General features: G+C 35.8%; 1 protein-coding gene across 1 annotated transcript in view; it reads right to left on the bottom strand.

Annotated features, from left to right (window-relative positions):
* Window positions 1–7018, bottom strand: part of LOC149250251 (uncharacterized) — a 174205-nt gene extending 167187 nt beyond the window's left edge. The window contains exon 1 of the mRNA XM_089453585.1: window positions 6571–7018. Coding sequence (XP_089309711.1) covers window positions 6571–6669 — 99 coding nt within the window. The 5' untranslated portion in view covers window positions 6670–7018. The remainder of the gene's footprint in view (window positions 1–6570) is intronic.
* Window positions 7019–24163: the final 17145 nt, after the last annotated feature.

The raw sequence follows: 24163 nt of genomic DNA, 5'->3' as shown, positions 1-24163 counted from the left end.
CAGGAGTATTTCCAAGAGGACGAGTAGCTAAAGCAAATAGGAAGTTGAGTTGTGGAGAGGTTAATTTATCTAGTGGGCAGATTTTGTTGTGTGTGCAACGGTCGTACGAGGAGGAAATGAGAGAGCTGATTTGTTGGTGGTGGAGATTGAGTTTCTCTAGGGCTGAATTCTCCAAAAGGCTGATTTTTTGGTGGGTTGAATTCCTTGGGTTGAGTTTTCCAATGGGGGTCGAGTTTCAAGTTTCAGCAGTGCATTTTTCTATGCATTTTTCTCTGTGGGCCTAGGCCCAGATTTTCTCGAGGATTTTAATAAAGGAAAATTGTTATGGGTGTATAATTACTGTTGTGATGTGACTCATCTCCCTGATTTTATTTTTCCACTGCAAATATTTTATTTCAAAAATTAAATACAATGTTGCACAACTCGTACTCAGCAAATACTCAGTTGGCATATCACTCACCAACTCGGGAAGACTCGGGAAAGACTCGGCAAATAGCAAAACACTAAAAAATATCTCATTTTTTTGCATAAAAGATAAATTAATGGCATTTCCAACACATACAAGTTATAAAACCATGGTTTACACAAGAATTCATAACATCATCTCATAAAATATGATCATATAACATAACACAATTGATATTTGTATTCAAAATTTAAAAAGAAACCTAAAAAATGATTTCATAAACAAAATCACATATGGTAGCAACTTGCAAGTTCTCCATGAGTCATAACATAATTAGAAAACCAAAAATAGACAATGTCTCCATGTGCAATGTCATGTCTCATGCATCAACACGAGGACGCCTAGAATAAGCCCTTAAGGAGCTAGTGCCAACATCAGTGGGTTCAAACAACAACTGTGAGGCAAGTGTGTTTGGAGTTTCCATTTATGAAAATGGCCTACCAAAGGGATCTTGTGTTTCCTCATCAAGCCAACTCAAATCATCAGTGGGCAACTCCTCCACAACCCATTCAGACTCTAGATCAATGTCATCCAATACAATTGGATCTAAATCCTTTGGACACATTTGTTTAGTGAGCAGTCGAAGGTTGTAATAGATGTAGACCAGCTTCTACAATCGCTCATGCTCCAACCTGTTACGCTTTTTGCTATGGATGTGCTCAAACATTGACCAATTGTGCTCACATCTTGAAGTGTTGCAAGGCTGGCTTAGAACTCTGATTGCAAATTCTTGCAATTTTGGTGCCTCAGTGCCACAATCTATCCACCAATTGGCTGTAAAAAACAACAAAAAAGTTTAGAGTGTTGCAAATTGCAATGCCAAACTTAAAGAATTTATAGAATTTAAAAATTGAATCTTACATGGCATTTTCTTGTCCCTGAGCCATATGGTTGAGCTAAATCCAAACATGCCAAATGCTTCCTTGTACATGTCTCGTTGCAAACTGATTTTGTCTTGAATTTCTTGGCTCGAGAACATCCTCTCAATGCATATTATGACACCTCTCATCACCTCGAGATCTTTTTGAATATTAGACCCCTCATTATAGAATATGCTTGGATTTATATATGCTCCTATTGCATGCAACGGTGAATGTAGTTGCCTATCCCACCCAAAATCAATAATGATATTTAGACAAATCTCCCCTATAAAAAGCCTTGATGGCCTCTTTGGTCCTGTCCATGTGCTCATAAATGCAGCCCATTGGAGGCTAGTCTCCATCCATGATCCTTAAGACTTTCACAAGGGGCTCGGTTAAGATAACAATGTCAATGAACACAAGTCCTCTTTGAAGAGAGACACCTTCACAACCATGGCATCTAGTTTTGTGTTATCTTTCCAAGTTCCAGCATAGCCATTGTTGGATACAACACATCCATCTCAAAGCTTGGTACTCATTCAAAAGGCATTGGAGGGAGAGGAAATTAGTGGCAAACAATATGACAACGAGCCGACTATGCTCACCCTCTATGAATTCTCTCATAAGACTCAGCACCCAAGCATGGTTATAAGTGTACTTAGTTATTTATTTGCACTCTGCAACAACATCTTGTACCCATAGCAACTTCCCGATGTCCTCCAAAATCAGGTCTATGCAAGGGGCAGCACATGGGCTCCAAAAAATGGTAGAATATTTTTTGGTTAGCATTCTTCTAGCTACCACATAATTTGTAGCATTGTTCGTGATTACGTGGACAACATTTTATACCCCGACTTCCTCCACGACCTCTTGCAACATTGAAAAAATTAGATATGCATCCTTTACATGTGTAGATGCATCAATGGACTTTAGGAGCATGGTTACTTTTGAGCAAGCAACAATAAAGTTGATGAATGTTCTACCTCTTTGATGTGTCCACCCATCTGACAATTGTGCACCCAGTGGGGTCTCCCATGAGTTTTAATGCTCTCCAACTGTGCCTTGACATATTCAAACTACTCATTAAGGCCTTTCTCCCTAAGTGATTTATAAGGAGGTGCTTTGTAGTCGAGGCCAGCAAATGCAATTGCATCTATCATGGGTTGAAAGAAAGGTGACTTTGCATAGTTAAATGGGAAGCTATCATGATACCAAAACCTCCTCACTGCCATATCTGCTTCTTCCTTTCGTTTTTCATTAAAACATTCCAAACTTGGTTGAGATCCCGAACCAGTGTGAGGAAGGAAGGAAGGAGAGGCTATGTAAGATGCAATTCCTACAACATTTGATGAGCCAGTATCTGTAGAAACGTGTTGACCCTGTGTCTGTGTCTGAGATCCACCCATTGTTTCAATTTCATGCTTCATTCTTGATCTCTTAGCATTTTCTTCATAACTGGCATCCAATTAGCTTGCATTTTGGCAACGACTTCTAGAGGGCAATGATCACAATTTACGACATCTTTACATACTATTCTAGCTAGGTAATATTTCAATATGTTTATGCCCCCGGACAACATAGTGGGACAAAAATTGCATTTGACTCTCGCGTAAAAACCAGGAGAATCACGAGAGCCATATTCCCAAGCTTCATCGAGAGGCCTTCTAGACTTGGATCTAGGAGCCATGGAATTTATGGATCAGGATGACAATCTAATTTTGAAAAAAAAAATTATATTAAAAAAATGTAAATTCTTTTAATCGTTGAGGCATGCAACAGGAAATGCAACAAATAAAGGCCCCACAAAGGCCTGTAACAGCCACAGTGTGGCTGCAACAGCCACATTGTGGCTATTACAGTTCTCTGTGGGTTTGTCTCAAGGCCACAAAGACCTACAACAAGCCCTCTACCTAGATAGGGGGCCTGTAACAGCCATAATGTGGTTGTAGAAGCCACAATGTGGCTATTACAAGCCCCCATGCGTCGGTCTCAAGGTCACAGAAGCTTGCTCTACAACCCCAAGACAAGCCCGCAAGGGCCCTTAGTACTTGGTGCTTCACAAGTTGTGAAGCAAGGTAGCTACAGGATTGTTTGATCAAGTATGTAGAGCAATGAGCCTCCCGTGTATTTCTATGATCGAGTTGGCTGCTGACATTCTCACAAAACCTCTGTCCCTGGATGAAGTTAAGGTACTTCTAGGACAAGCTTAAAGTGATTGAGAATGCTTCCCTTGGTTGAAGGGAGTGTTAATGTTGTAACATCTATGTGTGGAGAATCTCCCTTAGATCATGGGGTTCGACCGGGAAACCACGGTTTATGGTTGGGGATATTAACCTAGATTGCTCCCTTAGGTCATGGGGTTTGACTAGGAAACCATGGTTATGGTTGGGGAGATTGGCGCTATAAGTTTCTAGCCTGGATTGCTCCCTTGGTCATGGGATTTGACCTGGAAGCCATGGATTTTGGCTCAGAGATTGGCTCAATAAGCATCAAGCCTTGGATTGCTCCCCTAGTCATGGATTTTGACCATATTACCATGGGGTGTGGCTAGTGGGTTGAGCTTGTGCCTCATAGCATCGGGCAGGTATTGGCTCAGGTTTCGCCATGGGTCAGGTGGGGTTCCTAACATGTCTCCAAGCGACGACTTGTTGAACAGGTAACCTAGGACTAGTGCGTGACTAGTTCCTCCTTTGATACTGACACAGGGATGCCTTCCACATGGTTCTAGTGTTGAACATGTGGTGAATGGATTCATCAACATAGTTGAGCTCATTCAACCTTTTCTTGGAATAGAGAAATTTTCAACAAGAGAACATTTGTGGAAGTCATTATGAATACCTCCCTAGCTAAGGTCGGTCTTCATAATTTTTTTTAGCCCTCTGAAATGACAAATATGAATTGTACCTCAAGTCGGCTTTAAAAGAATAAAATTTGAATTTTAAAGTTATGAATTTTCCCTCCAAAAATGTAAGGTCGGCTTCAAGTCAACCCCAGCAAAGGGACACACCAATTCAGCACATTCAGCCACTATTTATTGGCATTTGTCCTCTCCATTTGAGCATCCAATTTGGATCATCATCTGAGTCTAATTCGACTTATCTGACTCAGAATTTAGGGGCTTATTGAAGGACAAATCTGAGGCTCTTGAAGGACGGATCTGTGGCATGATATGGGGCTTGAAAAGAAGGACGAATTCTCTGAGGTAGGATGCTGAAATTTCAGGAGGGTGAATTTTGTCTCTGGTTGACCAGAATTGACTTGGGTTTGGTGACTGGCCAGTTTGACTTTATTTTGACTGAAATAATTAGTATGTATCTCTTGTCGAATTGGACAAATTTCTCTAAGAAAAGGTTGTTGGGTTTTTCCCCTGGTTTGGGGTTTTCTTAGGATAAATTCTGTGTCTCTTGTGTTTGGTTTTCTCTGCTGTCATTATTGTTTTACTGTTGATTATTTTCTTGTATAATTACTTAATGATGGATGTGATATAAGATGAAATGATTTAAGAATCATTGGAAGTACTTATCAGTTAAGGAATTCTTGAAAAATCAACAATCTATTCTATAAAAATAAATAAAAACATAAGAACATAGATCTGAACAGCAATAGGAACATACGCAAATCTACAGTTCTACTATCTCCACCAGGTGCAGGCTTGGAAAAATACATCGACAAGTCATTAATCCAAAAATTTATAAAGGAACCTTTTAGGGCTTCAAAAGTTTGGTTTCCAAAATTTGCCAACTCAGAAAAGGGAAATTTTTCCATACACTTATTCATCAACAAACCCAAACACTTAACTTCATTCTACACCGACTACCACAGATATCCTATGTTTTGGCTATATCAAGTTGAGCTTGATCCTCTCAAGAATATCTCTCAAGTCTCAACCCATAATCTATAAAGTTATAAACTTCTATTCCCAAACACGCTGCTTGGCCTTTTCAGAAGGACCACTCTATCCTTAAAAGTCAAACAAAGATGGGATACAACTCACTCACTGCGTGACCATCTAACCCCATCCCAAGCAACTAGTTGAAATTTGATGCACAAGAAGAAAGGAGATTTTGCAATCAGCAATCACAGGTACAGATTCCCAACCTCAAGGAATTATGAAAACCAAGGGCAAAACCTGATTGTAGGTTTGGTTTTTTGAAGTCCTCCGTGGTGTTGGCTTGAGATACCTGAGCAAAATCTCCAAGAAAAGTGGTTGTTACGGACATCAAAACAAGCTCCTGTCCTGATGAAGTTATGAAAGGACCCTGTCACGCCGTCTTAATGTCGCAGAGCCTTTTGCCATGTTTGGCCCAAATGCCTGACTATAATAATTTTGCAGAAACATTTTCAGGATCCCATCTTACTGATATATGAAAACCAACAACAAAACCGGTCATATGGGATTTAATAAAATTCTGTATTTTGTGGCTTAAATTTAGACTCCCATGCAGGTCATAATTTCAAATACTCAAATATAATTTCCCTGTAAGCGTGGTTGTTTCGAAGGCTTATATCCTGATAAATTTATAAGAGCCAATTCGAAAACTTGCCAGATAGGTTGTGATAAATAAAGGACGTTTACTGTGTTTAGCGCAAGAACCAAATATAATGTCCGCAGATGGATGCAATTGCCGAGACATGTTCGGGATACTACACTGATGAGATTGCATACAGCAACGCCACAGTCTGCGATGTGGGTCTTGCCCTCCCGATGACTTTTGCTTTGTTTTGCCGAAGCACCCAAATGTATAATGCCCCTATAAAAATAGGTCTTACAAAGACACATTCAGGCTCCTGTCCTGCTGAAAGTAAGCTAACCAACGCCAAACCCCGCCAAGTGGGTCATGTTTTCTTGAAGGTTTTGTTGTTGCGTCATGGCTCCCAGATGCAGAGACATGAGATGCAGAAGACGAAGGGGTATGAACTCGTATCCAGATGAAATTATGAAAATCGCCATCAAAAAATGCCGTGTGAACCATGAATTGACGAAAAAGGATGCCCCTAGAGGTGTAAGAAGGTGTTGCAGAGACATATTAAAGTTTCCATCGTGATAAAATTATGAAGACCGAAAACCAAACCCCGTCCTATGGGCTGTTGATTTCCACAACAAAATGTATAATTTGGTTTAACAGTACCACAAGACAATGCTCTAAAACCCTATACCATGGTTGTTCGTTTCAGCAGTTGCAAACCAAAATTAATGCTTGCTTTGAATTTGAAGCCGATCGGAAAATTAAGGAAAGACAATACCTGTGCCTGAGCTGTGTCGATGCGTCTCCGAGCAAGAGGAAGAAACCTCTGAAGCAATGCCTCCACTATCAGCTTCGGTGCATCATTTCCAGAACGCATTTTTCTCTTTCTCTCTTCAGCTGATCATTCGAAACCGACCATTCAGTAGCCTACAGTGGATCAGCAGCCTCTGTAAGATCCCAAAAAACAATTGATCCGCCCAATTCCTCTCCGCTGATTATCGGAGAATACCCAGCTTATCAATCAATGGAGGAACTACCCCTAAATTGAAGGCAGTTCAGTTCATTATAAGCGGTCAGAGGCAGATACTTCTTCTGTCCAAAAGTCAATACAAAATATATATAGACACTCTGTTCGGATTACTGTGTTGGATTCGCCTATACGATTCCCTAAGTGGATTAAGAAAAAGGAAGACAGCCGGAATGGTGATCACAACGATAGATACTCAGAAATGACATGAAATTCGAAATATTTTGAATTACCAATCTCTTTAATAATAAAAATAAAAATTCCACGAACTCGAGATGGCCCACCGAGCATCACAAAGCCATAATCAACTTTAGGATTTCTGCTCCTACCGACAAATTCAGTGTGAGAGCCATTGTTCCATATGTAGAATTATTACGACAATACACGTAATTTCTAACAATATCCAAAATATAAAATTATTTCCGTACAACATATAATATTACATTAAATCGTAAAAGAAATCTCAACAAAGATATATGTTTTCCCCAAAATAACGATACATGTTATTAGCATAAATTAATATGTAATATTATATGAATAAAATGTTATATAATTTAATGATCAAAATGTAATATAAAATATAAAGAGGTTAGCATTGAATTAAATTTTCAATTTCGGAAGATGCATGGTATTGAAACTTCTAATATCATTGAAGTAACTTTTCAGCATTGGATTGAAATTTCTAGTATCTTTGAATTATGGTTTTTAATTTATGATAATTATGGCATTTTTTTGAACCAAAGTTTTTGTGATTTATGTGGAATAATTAAGAAAATATTTTTGGTAGAAAGAAAGAAAGAAATATTATTTTAACATCCACGAGGCTAAGGATAGCTTATGGGACAGATTGCTTCTTCATTTGCTTGATGTATTCGGCCCTTTTCCTGTGAAGCTTCATAATAAATGCTCCCAACTTCTCGACAAACCCCTCGCTAAATAGATTATCCCAAGAGCTAGCTTTCAGCATATCTGCATAACTTTCCCTGTTGTCTTTGAAGGACTCACATTCTAAAATGAAATGCTTTTCTGTTTCCACTTTTCCGGAAGAACAAAAAATGCCTACCCTTTCCTCCCACACTTCCTTTGGCCTTTTCCAGCGCCCTGTTTCACAACGGAGTTGATGAGAATTAGTCCTTAACTGAGCAATAAGAATTTTGGCTCTCCAAGAAATATTAGCCTGTATGTATGCTTTTGGTTGATGATTATGAGTGGGATTAAACACTTCAATATAGTAATTTTTCTTTCTTCCTAGCTCCTTATCCCAAGTACATTTGTGGAACTTTTCCATAACAAAATCTTTTATCTCTTTGTTGTTTATGGGACACGCGTTCAAGCAAATACCCCATTTACTAAACCATTTGTTATTTTGTTGCATCCAAGTTTTTTTGCTCTTGCACAATCTATCATTAAAGACAACCTTAGGCCATCTACCCTCTTCCATTTGCTCAATTTTTTTTAAATACCTTATGACTCACACCATAGCAATTGCTTCAATAGGAGCAATCCCTGTTTCACTTAACAAGATATCATAAGGAACTGCACTTTTAATCTTAAATTTGTTTGTAATCAAATGCTTCTGAATTTTCTCGATTTGTCTCCACTGCATGTCGGAGGTACAGCTAGCCCACAGTTCACAACCATAGAGAATCAACGGAATCACTAGAAGCCCAAAAAGAGTTTGAGTGGTCTTGCAATCCCATAGTTTTAGTGGTAGTAATCATATAGGAAAAAGTTTTTTCCGCGTTTTGAACTATCAAGTGTGGTTCATCTTGTCTTAAAGATGAACCACACTGGATGGTTCACTTTTTCCTATATGATTACTATCGAATTTTCTTAATTATAGCATTATTAAATATTATGGGTTATGAATTATGGTTTTCTCAAATTCAATGTTTTTATTTGGTTTGAACATGGATTTTATTCATAAAAATCTAAATTTTTTCTCAATGTGTGTCATCTACATTAACATTGTTTTCATTATTCAATTAATTTGTGTATTTTGTGAATTTTGCATTAACAGATGATTTTATTGATTTAAGTATTTTTTAGAAATTTCAAGAGATTTACACATAATTTTATTTTTTTAATTAAGATTAATAAAATTAGGGTGGTAAGAGGGGGAGGAATTCTATTTAATCTTGAAGTAAAATTTGTTCTCAAATAGGGGTGGGGATTGGGTAGGAAAACCAACAACCAAGCTGAGATGTATGGTCTATTATTGGGGTTAACTCTGGCTCATGACATTAAAATTTCAGACTTAGCAATCATGGGAGACTCTATAATCATTATACAACACTTGATCAATGGTTCATATCCTAAGGAAAATCTCCTTAATCTCCTTCGTAAAAGAATAAATCATGCTCTTGGCCTCATATCCCCTTTTTCTCTCTTACACATCATCCAAAATCAAAATTAAGAGGCTGACTATCAAGCCAACCTAGCTAGCCTCTTGGAAGAAGGTTAAAAAGAATTCAATGGCTTTAAGGAGTGGCACTTAATCCCATAGTTCTCCCATGTTTATTTCAAGCCTTATGTTTTCCCCCTAATTTCCACCCCCATATGAACATTCCAAGGATCATAAGTATCATTAAAATTAAATTTTCAAATGCCATGAAGGTCGATGATGTGGCGCTCAAGGAGGGTTGGTTTCATGTGTGGGAGGTTATAATAACTCCCCACGCTTCTCCCTACAAGGTACTAAAGATGGTGTCTTGTTCTACTCCACCACCCTACAATTTGATGAACCTAAAGTGGTTGAGAACTTTGTGTGTTGATTGTGATATGATGGGCATCGCGTGGGAAGGAAGACTCTACATTGTTAAATATCAAGTCTGGTTCGTCGGCTGCCACATCTCTATTTGGACAATTTCTCTGCCAAAGACCGCTCTCCCTTCTCACGTCCACTAGAATTTTGAGCTCCTTCCCTTTGAGAGTGTTGTGGCATCTACTTCTTTTAGCTCCAAGAGGCTTTGTAATGAGCCACATTTGACTGTCAAAGCCCTTATATTTGGTGGGAAGAGACCTTGGCTCCCCCACCCCTACATCTTGATCATCTAGCGGAATTCTCTTTCGAGAACCTCTTTTGTAATGTTTAGTAGCAAAGTTTGTGCATGGAACAACTTTAACAAATGGGGGTTTGACGAAATTGGGTGTAATAAGGTTTGTTCTTAGTGCCTATGTTGTGTTTTCTTCTGGTCCTCTCATCATATTATGTTATGTTGTTCTGTCTTGAATTTCCTTTATCAATTTGCTTCACTTAGGAATCCCTTTCATCTCTTTGATCTATTTTGGGCCACCCTCTTCACTTCCTCTCTCTCGATGTTTGAAGGTGGACTACGTCCCTTTCCCTCTAACACCTTCGGCACCCCCTGCATTCACCTTGACTCTCTATATGGGACATAGTTGCACTCAACCGACTCCCTCAATGTTACTCCCTTATCCTTAGACTCCCTCAACCACATCATTGTTCCTCAAATCCTTGTCATTTTCGCATGTAGTTTCCACTGGTGTATAGTCATCGTTGCCTCTTAGACCTCCCAGCCATGTCTTCTAACCTCATAAATTCTACATGTAACGCATGTAGCAGGTAATTGGAGATTCTTCAAGTGGAGAATTTGGACCTAAGATGGAAAATTCATCAGCAAGATAACCTTCTAATTTTCACCACAAAAAAACTCCATTCCCTTAAACTCAAAACCTCTCGTCAATATGGTGAGCTCGATGTCATTCAAAGATAGCTTGAAGATCTTAAAATAAATGACAACGCTACAGGGAATGTGGATTATGCGAGCTTTGTTCCAAGCTCGACCTATGGCAATCTGCAACTCGCCTTGAACAAACATACTGATGAAGATGCCTTCTTTCTTCTATAATGGGAGTCTTCTGCAAATTTGCACACAATCTTTCTAGTTAGTAGTTTTTAATTTTAATAAACAACTCCTCACTGAAAAATCCTCTGAAAGCGATAAATTGCAATGATTTCCCAAATATTTATTATGACCAAACATATATTTAATACAATACTTACTCATTGGTATTTAAAAAATAAAAAATAAAAATTTATAAAATTTAATATTTATAAATTATTTATTTATTTTAATTACATTTGAATATATATAGACTTTAAAAAACAACATAAGTTTATTATTATCAATTAAGATTATTACTTTTAACCAACTCATTGTTGTGTTCACAAAACAAAGCTCATGCTTACTTCCGTTCATCATGTATATTTAAAATGGTGAACTCCACAACGAAGATAGTGGTAGGAGTGGTTTGTTATGAAAATTTGGGGAATGGTGTGGTGTTTTAGATTTTATAGTGGTTTCATTCAATGAGCACAAATTCATCTTGGGATAAGACTTTCTAAAACATAACAATGTAATTCTTTTATCTAATTTAATGTTTGAATTGGATGAGAACTAGACTTGTTGTCTAAATGGTTTAATGTTTGAATTGGATGAGAACTAGACTTGTTGTGTATGGTTAAAGAAATGACCTAAACTTAATAGTGAAAAAATAACTCAAAGCAATGAGATAGAGCTAAAGTAGACTTGTTGTGTATGGTTAAAGAAATGACATAAACTTAATAGTGAAAAAATAACTCAAAGCCATGAGATAGAGCTAAAGTAAAAATGAAAATAAAGCCATGAGATAGAGCTAAAGTAAAAATGAAAATAACATGATTAAAGTATAAAAAAATAAACAAATGAAAGTTATGAAAAACAATTTATACTCAAATGTCCTGTAATAAATAAATAGCTCTATATTAACCTTGTGAATAATAAATTCTAGGCTAGTTTTCCTTCATTACTCTTAAATATCTTTACAAATTTTATTTAAAGACCATGACTCTTTTAAACTAACCACCAAGTTTATATATCTTTGAACTTGTAATTTTTCTAAGATTAGTGGTCTCTTGAAGATGTTAAATCCTTTAAAAAATGAAGAGGAGATTTCACAAGGATTAGTGTGAGGAAAAAGTAAGGAGAAATAAAGTTCTTGGGACTTAGGTGGTCATTCTTAAGGCCTAGTAGTTGGTTTAAAGCTTCAATTTATATCTATCTTAACTTTGAATTTATTATATGTAAAGGGGATCAAATTCTTTTGGGTGTAAGCCTTCTTTAAAGTGTACAACTCGAGGGAAGGTATGCACTTTTAGGGATTTCATTTCTCTTAATGCATGATAGATTCAAAGTTAAGATGGATATATGTCGGTTCCAACTGCAGGGGATCACATCAAAACTTTAGATCATCGTCAATATGTATATGTATATGTTTTAAATCATTTTTAATCCTTTGAAATGTAATTTTTAATTTAGAGAGTACTATCAATATTGACATTTTGAAAGTTACATAAAGATCAAGGTGAACAATAATAAAGTAACAATGCTAATGATGAAGAAAGTGATATTTAGATAATTTACATGTACACATAGATAGAAGATGGTATGTGTTTTACATCTTTGTTTGTGAATATTGACCTATGATAGATATAGTGCATTTCATGGCACTAGATTTAGATGTGAAAACTTTTTTTTGTGGTCATGACAACTATTTTGATATGGGGAATATAAAGACAATATGTTATATGTAAACAACTTTTTATTAATATAAAGTTGTTGGCTTTTTCTTTTATGAAAAATGATGAATAAAGTGAATAATAGAAAAGCAATAGTTTCAGGTAATAAATAAAATTCAAATTACAACAATCTCAATATGTCTTTTTCATATTTTATTTTACCCAAAAGTGTTAGCTTTCTCATCATTTCTTATCAATCATACGAGAAAGAAGGTTGATTTAAAAAATCGTTCCAATCTTTAACTTGATATATATAATATTACAGTAAGCATTTTCTAATGTTAATTGTTTATTTTTTCAACTTGTAATTCTATTTACTTTTTATTATATAATAATAATTTTAATATATTTAATCTTGTATATGTATTATAATAGTTTAATATTCGGATTTCTTAATATTATAATGGTTTCAATTGACAAACACTAATAAATGAATCGCATAAATACAAATACTAATAAATGGTTTGCATTGTGTTTATTTTAAAGTCATTTTACTTTATAAATCATATCTCGGTGTTGAAATTAATGTAATGAATCAATTTTCATGATATTGTTTTTTCAATTAATGCACTAAATCATTTTTATACTCTTAATTGTATTATTATTAAAATCAATGCACTCTATTGTTTTATGTTATATTATTGTTAAAAGTAATACTACTATATCATCACTAAAATCAATGCATCATACTATTTTGCATTATGTCATTGTTGAAAGTAATGTAATTCATTGTTCTAAATCATTTTCATTGTAATAATTTGAAATAAATGCACCTTATTACTTTAATGTTTTATGTTATATTGTTGTTGGAATTAATGCAAATCTCTGATGTGTATGCATTTTTTCATTGTTGAAGTCATGGTTTTTCATTGTTAAAGTCATGATAGGTACTCAATGATTGATATTTCATAGTTTTGTCATTTTCATGGTTGGAACATATTAATAATATAAACCTTTACTTTATAAATTTTGAAAATTTCTTCCTTTTAATAATCTATTAAAAAATAATTATATATTTGAAGAGGTCTTTCATCTCTCTCCTGATAGTATACTTAAAAATATGTTTAAATAAATAAAATATTAATAATTATCGACTACTTTTATCACATTAAACTCATTAAAAATTGATCTTCTATATTTATATGATACACAGTAAACATAAAAAAGCTAGTGCTAACTATGAAGTCCTCTAAAAATAAAGATAAAATTGAATTTCATAAACTAAAAAGTTAAAGAAGCTTATCCTGGCATAGGACTTATGTAATATAGATAAGATATATTACAACTAAGGTTATCATAAGTATAGGTATAATCATTGTAATAATAACCATATATCATTTTTATGTAATCTTCAATGTATAATAATAATAAGTTCTGTCATCTGTCAATACCCATTGGGTGTATTTATACGCCCTATGTACTCCATGATTCATGATTTGAATATATATATTTTTATAATAAATATGTATCATTTAATATGGATTACTTTGTGTATTCATGGTATTTTCATAAGTAGGCAAGAAGGTCTACTTCAAATGTGCAAAGTTTCTATATTTGGGATGTTCCATGGCCAAAAACATGGACATATATAAAATAAAATAAAAAGGTTTCTAAGTGTTATTTAGAAAAGTAAGTAAAAAGAATTTTTAAATATTTTTCAAAAATGCACATGAAGAAAAGAAAGAGTAGCTCCACATTAATGGTTTATGAGTAACTTTACATTAGTAGTATATGAGCCCATGGTTTTTTAACCTATGGTATTTGCAAGGTGGGATAACATATATGTATGTAAGTAAAATGTTGAGATTGCAACAAGATGATGGAGCTTAGTGAAAAGAGTCGCCTTCACTAAGTGGGCCCGCAGGCTATTTTTGGCGCAAGTCTATTTTTAGACTATGTCTATTTTTAGACATATGGATCATGTCTATGTTTATGGATGATTGATCAAGTTGGGAAAATAGATAGACTTCTATTTTTGATGAAAGTGTGAGTGATCACAGTGTGAGTGATCAAGTCTATTTTTAGACTGGCTGTCAAAAATAGAAAAGTCAAATATTATTATCTCACAATAATATTTGGACTATAAACTTAATCTTATTCTCTTGGAGCACTTCAGTTTGAGCTACGGAAGTGGCACATGCAGCTGTCAGAAGGAAATTCGTTTTTCTTATGAGTCAGTTGAGTTGTTGCATGCATGACTTCAGTTAGAACTCAAGTGAGTTGAGTTTAGTGGACTGGAGGTACAATTGATGGAGTTGTGTTCAGTTTAACTTAGTTAAACTGGTTGTAGTTAGTCTAACTGCAGATAGACTAATGATGAGTTGTTAAACTAATTATTAACTCATAATACAACTAAAGAATACATCAGTTAACTCAGTTGCATGTCAGTGCATGTTCAGTTCAACAGGGACAGGTGGTAGAGAATCAGATTGCTATCAGTTGTGACTATAGTTGTGCACCAGATCTTGCACAATCAAAGGATTGAGTATGCCAATGAGTTTGCTCACGTATTTGGCCCGCATTTTAGCCTTTGCTCACGTCCACAAAGAGTGAGTGACTATTTTGCAGGTGAAAATCGAGTTTGGGAAGCAATTCTCATCAGTTTTCAGAGCAGGTATTGAGCAGTGGAGGCAGGCAAGCAGTGGAAGAGATTTGGAGATCAGATCTGAGCTGTATTGTGTGTAACAGAGGTGGAGATACTTGTGAGAAGTATTATGCTGTGTAATGTTACATGACTCAATCATTAATATACAGATAGTGTGGGGTTTTTAGCGAGATGCTTTCCCCGTGATACATACTGTGTTAATGTGTGAATGCTCTTGATGTTTTATTGTTATTGATGCTGCTATATTCTTGATCAACGTAGAGGAGCTTATGTATTGTGTATGTTTTCCGCATTAGTACATGATCAGGATAATCTCCATTGAATATGTGTTAAATTATTCAAAATTTCTACATAAAACATCAACATAGGGTTTCCAAGAATGATTAAAAAGTGCATGTAAAGTAAAAGCATGGTTTTTCTTAACATTTTTGAAAGTACATGTTAAAGTTAAAAAGGAATTTTAAAATGTCTTTAAAAGTGTCTATGAAATAAAAGAGTATGGAAAAGTATTGTTATTTTTCAAATTTTTTATGATGAAATATTATTTATCAAATATATTTTTCTTTTTGGAGGGTCAAATATTATTTATCAAACTTATTATTTTTTTTCCAGTGTTAAATATTATTTATGAAACATATTGTTTTTTTTCAAGGTTCAATTAAAGGGTTATAAAATTAATTCTCTTGAGTTTCAATCAAGAGAAAAGTGAAAAAGAAAATTAAAAGTTTTAGCAGATGACAATATGAGTGGTTTTTGAGTTGTAAGCAACATGGCCAATATGTTTGAATATGATATAGGTCCATAAAACATCGGTGCTAACTTTTGCTGACTCTTCTCCTTGAGCAATGTTTGATTATAGGGTAGGAAACGAAGGAACACCTTATCCCCTTCTTCAAAGAGGATAGGTGGCATTATATTACTATTATGTTAGGGGTAGCCATTGAACCCAATGGTATTGTCTTTCCTAAGCAAATAATGCAAATATGCTTTCATATGATTGTTCACTACTTTTGTTTATCCGTTTTTTGGGGATGATATGCCACAGTGATGTTTAATTGGGTGCCTAGAAGTCGAAACAATTCATATAAGACATTACTAGTGAATGTACAATCATGATCGATCACAATTAAAGTAGGCATGCCATGTAGTTTAAGAACATTGTCCATGAAGACTTGTGTTATTATATAGGCCATGAAAGGGTGTTTTAAGGCACACAAGTCAGCATATTCAAAAAGATGATCAAGAACTACCATGATGCCTAATATGATGTTTGTTTTAGGTAAATCCATAAGGAAATCCATGGAAATGTTAGTCCAAAATGGGGTAGGAATTGGTAAGGGTTGTACAAGAGGAACAATGTTTTAGGGGGGGTGTCTAACAAAGTTTTAACATTTGGAGCAGGCATGTGATAGAACTTGTGCATGACAAGTGGATTAGGTGACATCTAGCCAGGTAATGGGGTGATTCATCTCAAATTGGGATTTTGTTTCTTCCTTGAGATCACTAATAAAACATTGCTACTTTTCTTTTTTCTTTTTTTCTTTTTTTTTTTCTTTTTTTTTTGCATTTAAAGGATTCAATATTGTCTTCCATTATGTCCATTTGATGCAATTTGTTAAGATGCCCCACAAAATTAATATCTATGGAAATAAGCGAAAAGCCATTTCACAAACTGCTTCCACACAATGTATCCCCAAGATGCCTTCTTATGTGATTGCCACCACTACCAACATAATTTCTCAATCTACATATAGAACTCCTATTCTTAGTTTTAATAGGATATCCTCTATACCATGGAGGGAAAAGTAGTGTTTCATTTAGTGAATCCATTTGGTCAATTATGACCCATCAAACTCATTTAAATTAACCTCAATTAAGTGATGTAGCATACTATGGGAACAATGAGGAAAGGGGTTGTTGTTGCGGTATTTGTCACCATGAAACCTTCATCATTAACCTACTTACCCTTGTTAGATCCTTCAATGAGGAAAATTTCATCATCATCATGGTTACCCTCGAGCTTATTAATTTATCAAAATAAAGTGAGAGTTTCTCGTTGATAAACATCACGTGGGTATAGAGTTGATCCACTTTCTAAGTGAGCAACCCGATGACTTACATTATTTTTTCCATGCTTACCATGCTTTGAGTGTGGGTCATGGTACTGCACAAACCACTTGGAGGGCTACTAAAGAGCTATATCAACATGATCCGTGTCATTCTAGAAGTCTTTTGGGAGAGGTCACCAATAATTGCATTATCAGGTCCCCAAAAAAGGGTTATGTGAGAGTTATTTAAATCAAATCAATATGATGTAAGACATATTTTGAGATAGGTCTTCAACAATGGTATTAGCTAACCCAAGGTAATATTTTACTCCAACGGAAATATTATTCTTGCCTTGGTATTATTATTGTTATAGAATCCCCACATTTTTTATATTCCATAAGAATGTATGTTTTCATTGTTAGGACTGCATAAGGCGTGGTTTGCAAGGTCATAAGAGCAAAAAAGTGTCATATATTATACCTATTTGATATTTTTTCCGAAGAAAAAATCAAAACTTTTTATTATGAAACTATAAAAAGTTTACATTCTGATATGGTCTTGAGCCAATCAAATGACTCGTTTGTTTGTTGTTTGTTCTTCATTGAGAGCTGTTTCTGCTGTTATATAAAAACATATACAGTCTTCCTCCCGGCTGGAGGCATATAAAAACTCACTTGTAATGACATTCAAGCTCTAGGGTCTCCTTCGACGAAGGAAAACAACCCCTTACAAAAATATAAAGAGCCTAAGTTATACAAAAAAGCACAAAACTGCATATATGAAAGTCTGTTTGATGTTGATATAGCTAATGAGAAAAGAAATAGAGACCGTGAGATGATGTAAAGCGACTATGTACATAAAACCAACAAAAATGGCCGAGAAGACTGCTGTCAAAAAATAATATAAGTGCTATGATCATTGTGGTAGAGCATAAGGGGGCTGATGAGTGATGTAGGATTGCCCCTGTCTGATCTCTTCTACTGTCCAGCTGCCCAGATCCTGTTGTAGACCAGCCTTAGTACCTATTTGATATACCAAAGGGTCTTTGACAATAATAAGGAGGATAGCCCATACACTTATCCATATTACTTATTTCTTTAGTACGTGAGAGTGATCTCCTCGAGTGTTATTCTTGGTGTAGTATTTTAATGAGACAACTAACATGTGTTATGTAAGGATGGTTTTAGGTGTCCCTTCGGGTATTTTAACATACATGAGGGTATGGAAATTATTCAATCCTTAAACAAAGTCTATGTACCAACATTGGTGTACAAGGTTGTCCAACCAAGTTGCCCCAGTTGTATTCCTCACATGTATGCTTCATAGTCACTACTTTACTGACCAAATGATAGTTTTTTGTGTTTTAAGATGTTGTAACATGTCTCTAGCCTTAAAAAAAAGTGTGTGTTAGCGTAATAATGTGATGGGATACCATTTATGGGGTTCCTTAATGGCTAAAATGGAATACTTAGAGTAACACAACTATAAATATAAACACATAAATCAAATAACTTGAAACAAAAGTGTTGAAACAATGACAATAAGAAAAATTTTATTGATATTATAAATAAGAAGTGATGTTCACTTGCCTCCTTATGGGGGTAACCTGTAATAGAACAACACTACAATACGATATTAAAATAGTTTATGTGCCCCATTACATAGAGTCTACTACTATAAATATTTTATAATGGGCCAAAACAATAACTACGTAATAGCCTTCCTTAATGAGGCTACAAAACTGACTATTGGACCTTATTTAATGTTGCCACCTTACATTTATTGATTTCATACTTGAACTACCTAATGGGCCTTATTCAATAGAAATAGCCACAACAGACTAAGTAACAACCTATCAGTTTAACTAGGGGAGTTATGGTGGGACTCTAATAGACTCCCTATAAGTTTGACTTGTTTCTATGGAAACACATGATTCAGAGACAAAAAAGAGACATCAATTCTTCGATTAAATGAAGTGCACAACCCTTTTGAGAGGAGAGTAGTTTAACAACCACTTGGAAATAGGTTGGGTTAAATCAAGGAATTGGGATACATAAAAGACCTGTCCAAATAGGGAAAGGAAATTATTCTCCTTCTCTCCAAAATTTGATTAGAAGAAGAACCTTATGTGAGGCTCAGCAAGGCCAATTATCTCCAACTTAAAATGGGGAATAAGGACAGGAAGTATTTATAGAAATAAGTAAACACAATAAGAATGTGTTGTCGTCACTACAACACCCTCCAAAAAAAAAAAATTATATTCGAATTTCGGAGCCTACCTTTTGTTATGTGAAGTGTCGTTTTAAGTCATCAAGTGTCGTTTTATGTTTCCACATGTTTCAAGTGTCCATGTTTCTTCCTAGGTTTCATCGGATCATCAAGAGTAACAATACTACAGTTTGGAGTCATAGTACACTTACTAGTCACAAAACGACACTTATGTGTCGCAACTACATATACTTTGCTTGTTGCACGTGGAGAATGTTTGCAAACTAAGATTTTGATGTATATTTCTTGGTCTTGGGTCTTGTCTAAGTTTTAGTGATGAGTTGATATATACAATGATTGATCTTGCTCCTAACTTAGTGTGTTTTTCCATGTTTCACCCTTCTAGACTCAGACATTTTTTTGATTTTGCAAGCTTTCCCTCTAGGCTAGGAAGAGCGCACTACGCACTTCTAATGTAACAACCCCGAGTTAAAAATCCATGCAATAAAGTTAATAAAGGAAAAATAAGACCAAGGTCATGGAACATGTATTCCAAGTTGAATGGTGGGAAAAATATCCTAGTGGGTGTTTATTTGGTTATTATGGTTAAGAGGAAATTGGCAAAGGCGATGACAAAGGCATTGGAAAAGACAAGAGGCATTTATTGGCATTTAATTATGAAAATAATGGAAAATAGGAGAAAAGGAAGGTGAAAGGTCACAAGTTGCATGTGAGGAGGAAAATGAAGGAAAAATAGGAGAAAAGGAAGGTGAAAGGTCACAAGTTGCATGTGAGGAGGAAAATGAAGGAAAAATAGAGGAAAATGAAGAAATAGAGGCCTCAATGATAAAAAGGCTTCTGAGGATCAGTTCATGGACTTTTGACAACTTTTGGGTGGAGCTCTCTCTCCATTCTCTCTCTCACACACTTAGAGCATTCTTGGAGTACTCTAGCATTAAGGAAAATAAGGCAAAGGAAGGACAAGAAAGCAAAGGGAAGCAAAGATCAAGCAAAGAATAATTGGATCAAGCGACTACAACAGGATTACTTGCAAGTATCAAGTTGCATGTATGATTTACTTACTAGTGTGTATTTCAGCCTTGCCTTGCCACTTATGGATAACCATGGTGTGATGGGGTTCTTTGACTTGGTTGAGCTGGATTGCCAGATGGTTTCAAAACTGAGTGGGGTAGTCTCAGGAAAAATCACTAGGCCTAGGAATCCCTTGACCGGTAATGACGGGATAGATGGTACAGCCTAGAGGTGGAGACAGACAAATTCCTCACAGTTTAGGTGGAGAGATCTAGAGGCATCCATGCTTGTTAGGGCCTCATGATCCCTTGACCGGTATATGTCAGATTGCGATAAAGCCTGTAGTGTATGTTTATTGTTTAGGCCTAGGAATCCCTTGGTGGGATACACGGTAAAGTCTGGTTGTATAGATGAGGGTTTTGGGCCTAGGAATCCCTTGACCAGTAATGGCGGGATACACGATAAAGCTTGAGGAAGCCCTGGTTGGGTTTTTTGTGAGTCCCACATTCATGATTGGAATATGGCATGGGGGTGATTGGCTGAAAGAAAGATTTGGTTCAACCCAATCTATGGTCGGGTGGTACATGGAAGTCCCTGACTTGGTTGAATTTTGCATATGTTAATAAGAGCTCTTTTCTCTTGTATTTTATGTGTACACGTGCTTATTATTATGTGGCTTTAATGGATGTTCTATCACTGACATTATTCTGGTTCTATGTTGGTTATAAACATGGTTTCATGACAGATTTTAGTTATGGCTCTTAACATGTTCTAATTGGTAAATGAATGACTATTGAATGCATGGCCTAATAGATGTTATTGTAGCTATTATGAGAAGGCACTAGACCTTCTTGGTGATTTTCAGATAAGTATCAAACATTTATGTTTAGATATGCATTTATAGCTTATAGACTACATGTTCACAATGTGTTCGACGAAATTTCTGTCATGGTTAGGCTTGGTTAGGTCAAGTCCTTGATCAAGTTTTGTGTTAGAGGATTTGTCTCAATTTCATTTATTGTCTTGGAAAGTCTCATCAAGTTCTAAGTAGTGGTTTGGAGAATAACCCTTAAAAAGTGGCTCAAATCTAGTAGTAGCAGGCACAAAACTAACTGAAAAAGGTTGCAGTCTCTCCCTTGTAGACTTGTGGGAGCGACTGGAGGGTTTCAGTCACATGGAGGCCTTGTCATGGGAGCAACTAGGGGTTTAGTACAGTGAAAGGCTAGGTTAACTCAAGGGTTGGGCACCTGGACTGGTGGATTAACTCCTGGCGGTCCTATAGCACTCGAGGAGGTTTGTAAAGTGTTGGTTCATCAGTTCCACTTCCTTAAATACACTTAGGGAGTTGAATCATACCATAGTAACTCTTCATCACATATTTACCCTAGTGGACTTGTTCTCTTGGGTAAATATGGGAGGAGGGTGTTACATCTAAGGCCTACTTGAGACTCTCCTTATCAACTAAAACTACACCCTATGCTAGCCTAAGCCCTCTCTCTCCCCCTTTCTAGTGCATAACACACTCCTAGTCAGTAGACCCTCCTTATCTTCCCTCACTGCACCAACCTTGCCTCTGTCTCCCATTTGAGCGCATTACGCTCTTTTAGTGGGAAATTTTGCCTTCCTCTATACCTTGTGAGTGTGCCCTGAACCCTCCTTGTAGCCCTGGCTCTCCTCCCAAACACATGGCACATTCTCAATGAACAATCATGTTGCCTTGTCTACTGTAATTGTGCCCTGCACCCGTCAGGCCTTCTCATCCTCTAGAGATGCATATGTCGTAGTCTTAGTGAGAAGTGAAACCCTCTTCTGTCTCTTAGATGACGAGACTCCACATGAGGTATGGACTACTAAGAAACCATCTCTTAGATATCTTAGGGTATTTGGTTGTGATCAATGTTGCACGAAGCACCCCCCCCCCACGGTTCCAAGCCCCGAAGTGCGTCCCGTACGGAAGCGCCGCTTCCGAATTTTTTGCCGCTTCTTGGAAATTCAGAAGCGTGGTACAGAAGAGCCGAAGCGTGCTTTGTACGGCGCTTTAGGCATCGAAAGCGTGGCACTTCGGAGGAGGAAGCGTACGCTTCCGGAAAAGCGTTTAGAAAATCTTTTTTTTTTTAATTTTTTTTTTTTTAATCTTAGGTGAGTTTGATTGTTCGGGGTGGGTCCACCTTGGGTTAGGGTGACGAATGAAGGCAAAAGAAAATATAAATATAGCAGATGCTCCCTCATGGTAATGTTAAATTCTTAAAGTAAAAGTGACATTCTCCCTTATTTTTCATTTTCATCCTTTTACTTCCTTTTACTTAAATTTTTAACATTACCATGAAATGACTCAGGATGTTTGAGAGTGGTTCCAGCCTCATTGGACTTCATATGGAGAAAATAGAATTTCATATCCTATTCAAAATTTAGCAGACTTAACAGTTTTAAGGAATTTAGGATCAATGGGATTGTGGCATTTCATTAGATTATATCAAGTATGAAGGTATGTGATTAGCATTTAATCAAGAGCACCAAGCCCTATATGTACCCTAGTGTTGGTGGTGTTAATTGTTGAACTCCTTTGTCACGCGGCACGCCCTTAGCAAAAAAATACCTTTCAATCAAGTCAAAATCAACGATCAAGCATGTTAAGCTTTTTCTACCATATTTTAAGTCTTGAATTAGGTAGTTTGATCAAAATTGGGCAATGTTGACTAATATCCCTAGACAATCGAGGTAGAGGCAAAGGCTAGACAAGAGGAGAAGAATCTAGATTCTAGATGGTTGATGCATCTAAATGGTTGATGCTCGAATAATTAATCATTAATGTACAATGGATGTTATATCTATCTTGATTTATGCAAAAATATGCATGTTTTCATGTCTTCTATAATTAATTTGCTATTTGGGATGTGTTTGTTTTGAGTATAAATGCAAGATATATATATATATATAGATATATATATATATAGCAGACGCTTCACTTCTTAGATTTTTGGAAAATGCCGCTTCCGCGTCCCCGCTTCCAAAAAACTCTTCCGCTTCGCCCCCGCTTCGTGCAACATTGGTTGTGATGCTTATTTACAGGTTCCAAAGGAGAATATGAGTAAGATTGATATGATAGTTGAAAAGTGTATTTTATTGAACATAGAGATGGTCTTAAAGGTTATAAGATTTGGAACCCAAAAAATAATAAGGTTGTGTATAGTAGAGATGTAGTGTTTAGAGAAATCAAAGATGTTGTCAAACAAGGAGTCCTACCAAGGGAGAAAGAACTAGAAAATGGACGAGTTTGAATTAAAGGAAGATGAATCATGCTCTACAAAAGAACGACAATCAAAAGAAGAAGAACCACATACTCTAGTATTGAGGAGATTGGTTGGAGAAAGAAGACAACCATAAATGTATGATATACCCAAACCATTATATGTTTTCTTTGTTTATTATTGGTGATGATCCTAGAACTTATAGTAAGGTAGTGGATTCAGAGGATGGAAAATTCTAGAAAAAATACCATGGATGAAGAAATGGCATCCATAGACAAAATGAGACTTGGGGTCTAGTGAAGTTGTTGGCTAGAATAAATTCCATTGGAAACACATTGGTTTCTAAGAAGAGGTTGAATGTAGAAGGTAGATTGGAGAAATACAAAGCTCTATTCATAGAAAAATGCTATTCACAAGCAGAGGGAATTGACTTTGGTGAGATTTTTTTCTTTTCTTGTTTCCAAGTTAACTTTTATTATATTTATTTTATTTGTTGTTGTTGCCTTTGATTTTGAAGTAGAACATATGGATGTGAATATAACATTTCTACATTGTTATCTAGAGGAGGAAATCTACATGAAGCAACTAGAAGGTTTTGTTATTAAGGGAAAGAAAGAGTTA

The sequence above is a fragment of the Pinus tabuliformis genome, chromosome 7 (assembly GCF_031772625.1).
Source record: "Pinus tabuliformis cultivar Carrire ecotype Pingquan chromosome 7, CPIR1, whole genome shotgun sequence".
NCBI classification, from domain to species: domain Eukaryota; kingdom Viridiplantae; phylum Streptophyta; class Pinopsida; order Pinales; family Pinaceae; genus Pinus; species Pinus tabuliformis.
Note: the sequence above shows the minus strand (reverse complement) of the source record. Positions and strands in the feature narration are given on the sequence as shown.